General features: G+C 45.8%; 1 protein-coding gene across 1 annotated transcript in view; it reads left to right on the top strand.

The window, feature by feature from the left end:
• The window catches only part of PLXDC1 (plexin domain containing 1), a 94796-nt gene that overhangs the window by 9265 nt on the left and 80832 nt on the right, over positions 1-4699 (top strand). The window contains exon 2 of the mRNA XM_007942015.2: positions 3489-3667. Within this exon, the coding sequence (XP_007940206.1) occupies positions 3489-3667 (179 nt within the window). The remainder of the gene's footprint in view (positions 1-3488; positions 3668-4699) is intronic.

The raw sequence follows: 4699 nt of genomic DNA, 5'->3' as shown, positions 1-4699 counted from the left end.
GCTGGACCCCAAGGTTGAGGGGCTTTCACCCAACCCCTAGAGCTTGGCACTTTGAACTTGGACTTAAAGCCTCCAAATTGTAAGAATAAACTCCTGTTGTCAAGGCCATCCCATTTGTGGTATATTCCTATCAGAGCGGCACTAGGTAACCAGAACAGGAAGTGACTTGTCCAAGGTGTTTGAAGACAGTGATAGAACTGAAACAATGGTTCTCAATGGAGTAGAGACTGGCAATTTTGACCCCCAGGAAGCATTTGGCAACGTCTGGAGACATCTTCAACTGTCACAGTCTGGGAGGTGTGTGCTACTGGCATCTAGTGTGTAAAGGCCAGGGCTGCTGCTAAACATCTTATAATGAGTAGGGCAGCCTCCACAACAGATTATCCAGCCTAAAATCTCAATAGCGCTGAAGCTGAGAAATCTAGGACTAAAAGAACTCTGTTCTCTGGCCTCTAGTCCCACGAGTCACCTGGAAGATTATGTGCTATTTCTATCCAGGAAATAAAGAACTGGTCTGGAAGTTTCCAGGGCACTGGTTCTCACTCTTGCCTGCAGTGGTCTTTGACATCAGGGTGTCACCAAATCTTCCCTGGGGAGATTTGAAGAGTCCTAATGTCCAGCCTTTTTCAACAACACAAACGGCAGCTATACACACAGATTTTGCCAGATGAAGTACACAGGAATAAGATTGCCTACATTTGTGGCAAGAGGCAATGGAGAAGTACAATATCTTCAGCCAAAACAAGGCCCAGAGCTGATTGTGGAACAGACCATCAACTGCTCATATGCAAGTTCAAGTTGAAGTTGAAGACAGTTAAAACAAGTCCACGAGAGCCAAAATATGACCTTGATTATGTTGTTGTTATGTGCCGTCGAGGTGGACCCAACTCATAGCAACCCCTCCTTGGGTTTCTGAGGCAATATCATTACGGAAGTAGATTGCCCAACCTTCCTTCTGAGGAGTGCCTGGTGGGTTTGAACTTCCAGGACCTTGATTATAACCCTCTTGAATTTAGAGACCATCTAAAGAATAGACTTGATGCATTGAACACTAATGACTGAAAACAGAGGAATTGTGGGATGACATCAAGAACATCATCCATGAAGAAAGCAAAAGGTCATTAAAAAGACAGGAAAGGAAGAAAAGACCAAAATAGATGTCAGAAGAGACAGAAACTTGCTCTTGAATGGAGAGTAGCTAAAACAAATGGGGGAAAAAAAAAAGACAAGATAAAAGAGGTGAACAGAAGATTACAAAGAGCAGCTCAAGAAGACAAAGTCAATTATGATGTAAAGACCTGGAGTTAGAAAACCAAAAAGGAAGAACATGCTTGGCATTTCTCAAGCTAAAAGAACTGAAGAAAAAATTTAAGCCTCAAGTTGCGATATTGAAAGCTTCTGTGGGCAATATATTGAATGATGCAGGAAACATCAGAAGAAGATGAAAGAATACAGAGTCACTGTACCAGAAAGAATTGGTCGCTGTCCGTCCATTTCAGGAGGTGGCATATGATCAAGAACTAATGTAATGGTATCGAAGGAAGAAGTTGAAGCAGCACTGAAGGAATTGGAAAAAACAAGGCTCCAGGAATTGACAGGATACCCATTGAAATGTTTTAACAAACAGATTCCACACTGGAGGCACTCACTCAGCTATGCCAAGAGATTTGGAAGATAGCTACCTGGCCAACTGACTGGAAGAGATCCATATTTGTACCCATTACAAAGAAAGGTGATCCCACAGAATATGGAAATTATCAAACAATATCATTAATATCACACGCAAGTAAAATCTTACTGAAGATAATTCAAAAACAGTTGCAGCAGTATATTGACAGAGAACTTCCAGAAATGCAAGCTGAATTCAGAAGAAGGTGTGGAATGAGGGATATCGTTGCTGATGTCAGATGAATCTTGGCTGAAAGCAAAGAATACCAGAGAGATGTTTACTTGTGTTTTATTGATTACACAAAAGCATTCAACTGTGTGGATCATAACAAATTATGGATAACGTTGAGAAGAATGGGAATTCCTGAACACTTAATTGTACTCATGTGCATAGACCAGGAGGCTGTCTTTTGAACAGAACAAGGAGATAATGCATGGTTTAAAATCAGGAAGGGAGTATGTCAAGGTTGTATTCTTTCACCTACTAATCCAATCTGCATGCTGAGCAAATAATCTGAGAAGTTGGACTATATGAAAAAGAACCTGGCATCAGAATTGGAGGAAGGCTCTTTACAACCTGTGATATACAGACAATACAACTTTGCTTGCTGAAAGTGAGGATGACTTGAAGCACTTATTGATGAAGATTAAAGACTACAGTCTGCAGTATGGCTTACACTTCAATATAAGGAAAACAAAAATCCTCACAACTGGGCCAATAAGCAGCATCAAAATTGAAGTTGTCAAAGATTTCATATCACTACAATCAACACCAATGGAAGCAGCAGTCAAGACATCAGACGATGTATTGCATCGGGCAGATCTGCTGCAAGAGACCTCTTTCAAGTGCTGAAGAGCAAAAATGTCTCCCTGAAGACTAAGGTGCACCTAATCCAAGTCATGATGTTTTCAATTTTCTCATGCGTGTGAGAGCTGTACAATGAATAAGGAAGACCGAAGAAGAGTTGATGCTTTTGAGTTGTGGCATTGGTGAATAATACTGAAAATAACCATGGACTGCTAAAAGAACTAACAAATCTGTGCTGGAAGAAGTGCAGCCAGAATGCTCCTTGGAAGTGAGAATAGCCAGACTTCGTCTCACCTGCTTTGGTCATGTTGTTAGAAGGGACCATTCCCTGGAGAAGGATATCATGCTTGGTAAAGTGGAGGGTCAACCAAAGAGGGGAAGGCCCTCAGCAAGATGAATTGACACCGTGGCTGCAACGATGGGCTCAGGTATATCAAGGGGCATGAGGCTGGCACAGGACTGGGCAGTGTTTTGTTCTCTTGTACACAGGCATTGTACAAGAGAGGCATTGTACACAGGGTTGCTATGAGTTAGAGACGACTCAATGGCACCTAACAACAACAACAATGTCCAGCCAAACCGCAGACCATTAGAACCTCTGTGGTGGGAACCAGACTTCAGGAATTTTTAAGTGCCCTGGGTGATTCCAGTGTGCAGTGGAGGCTGAGAATAATCACCCTTTTGGAGGCAGATCAACTTGGGTTTGAAACTTATCTCCATCCCTAACCAGGTGTGTGTGATCTTCTTTAACATCTGTTTCCATGTCTACAAAATAGGGAGAACGATGTCTACCTGGAGGGCTGTTGTGATGATTAAAAGGCTTGTGCATGCAAAGTGCTTGGTGTAGAGCTGGGCACATGGCTCCCAGTACATGTTGGGCATCTCCTGGCTTCTTGCTCAAGTCTCCCAAAAGTCATGCTGTGGGGACTTCTGCAGAGTAAGGGGGCTGGTTTTCCCTCCTGGACCTTTACTTTGGACTGCTGGGACTCAGTTTTCTGTCTTCTTCCCTTAGGTCAGGATGCAGGCCAAGGCTCTGGGTGGGCCACCAAGGGAACCTTGCAGGGCTGGAGGCGGAGAGTCCGGGAGAGCCCGGGGCTGGTATTGGAGCCGGACAGGACCCAGCTGAGCCAGGACCTGGGCGGAGGCACCCTGGCCATTGACACGCTGCCAGACAATGGGACCAGGGTGGTGGTGAGTACTAGAGGAGAGTGGCAGGGGAAGAAAGCCACGGGTGCAGGGCTCTCCCATGGGGGGTGTCAGACATGCAAATCACAAATCCTTGGGATTGCCCCTGGCAATCTGAGAGGGATTCCAGGGGAGGCGATGGAAGGGAGGGTCCAGCTTGGTTCATAAAGTCATAGCATCTCAGAGCTTTATATGCTGCCTACCTCCTCCTGACCCAGAGAAGTGGAGTGACTTGCTTAAGGATGCACAGCATGGTCATGGCAGAGCTGAATCCAGAGCCCAGAGCTCCTAACACTGGACTTTTCCACTTCCTAGGGCTTTCACTCAAAGCTGAAGGTGCTGTCATTAGTCATCTTGCTAGCTGCCAGCTCTAACCCCTCCTTCATCCCATTTCTGCCCCATTTTCAGACTGCATGACCCAAGAGGGTCCATGGCTGCAGACACACAGGCTGCTCAGCCTAAGGGAAGGGCACTCTGAGTGGGACGAGAAGAGAAAGTAATGGGGGTAAAGCCAGAGGAAAAAACCCCTCTGCCTTGAGGTTGCTCTGGGCGGGGGTTGCAGGAAGGAGAGGGCCAAGGGGACCAGAAGCCGGGAGGTATGCCATCCTTGCGGTGCCTGGCCCTGCTCTCGGAAGCTGACCAAGGCCTCTGTGTGTCCATGGGTCACTCTATCATAATGTGTTTCTATGTCTGTGTGTGGGTGTGTGTCAGTGAGGTTGCATTTGCATGTGTATCTGAGAGTTTTGTGTATTCTTCATGTTTGCCTGTGTGTCTGTCCCTGTGGACTGTTTGTGAGGGTCTATGATGAAAGTGAGGTCCCTGAGTGCTGCAAACGGTTTGCACTCAACTACTGGCCTAAAGGTTGGTGATTTGAACCCACCCCTTGGTGCCAAGGAAGAAAGGCCTGGTGATCTGCTTCTGTCAAGACAACAGCCAAGAACACCCTATGGAGCGGTTCTACTCTATGACACTTGGGGTGGCCATGAGTCAGAACTGACTTGATAACAGTGAGATTTTTGTGATGAGTGTGAGTGTGTG

This window comes from Orycteropus afer, unplaced genomic scaffold, assembly GCF_000298275.1.
Source record: "Orycteropus afer afer isolate SDZICR_OR568_19922 unplaced genomic scaffold, OryAfe1.0 scaffold00085, whole genome shotgun sequence".
NCBI classification, from domain to species: Eukaryota; Metazoa; Chordata; class Mammalia; order Tubulidentata; family Orycteropodidae; genus Orycteropus; species Orycteropus afer.
Note: the sequence above shows the minus strand (reverse complement) of the source record. Positions and strands in the feature narration are given on the sequence as shown.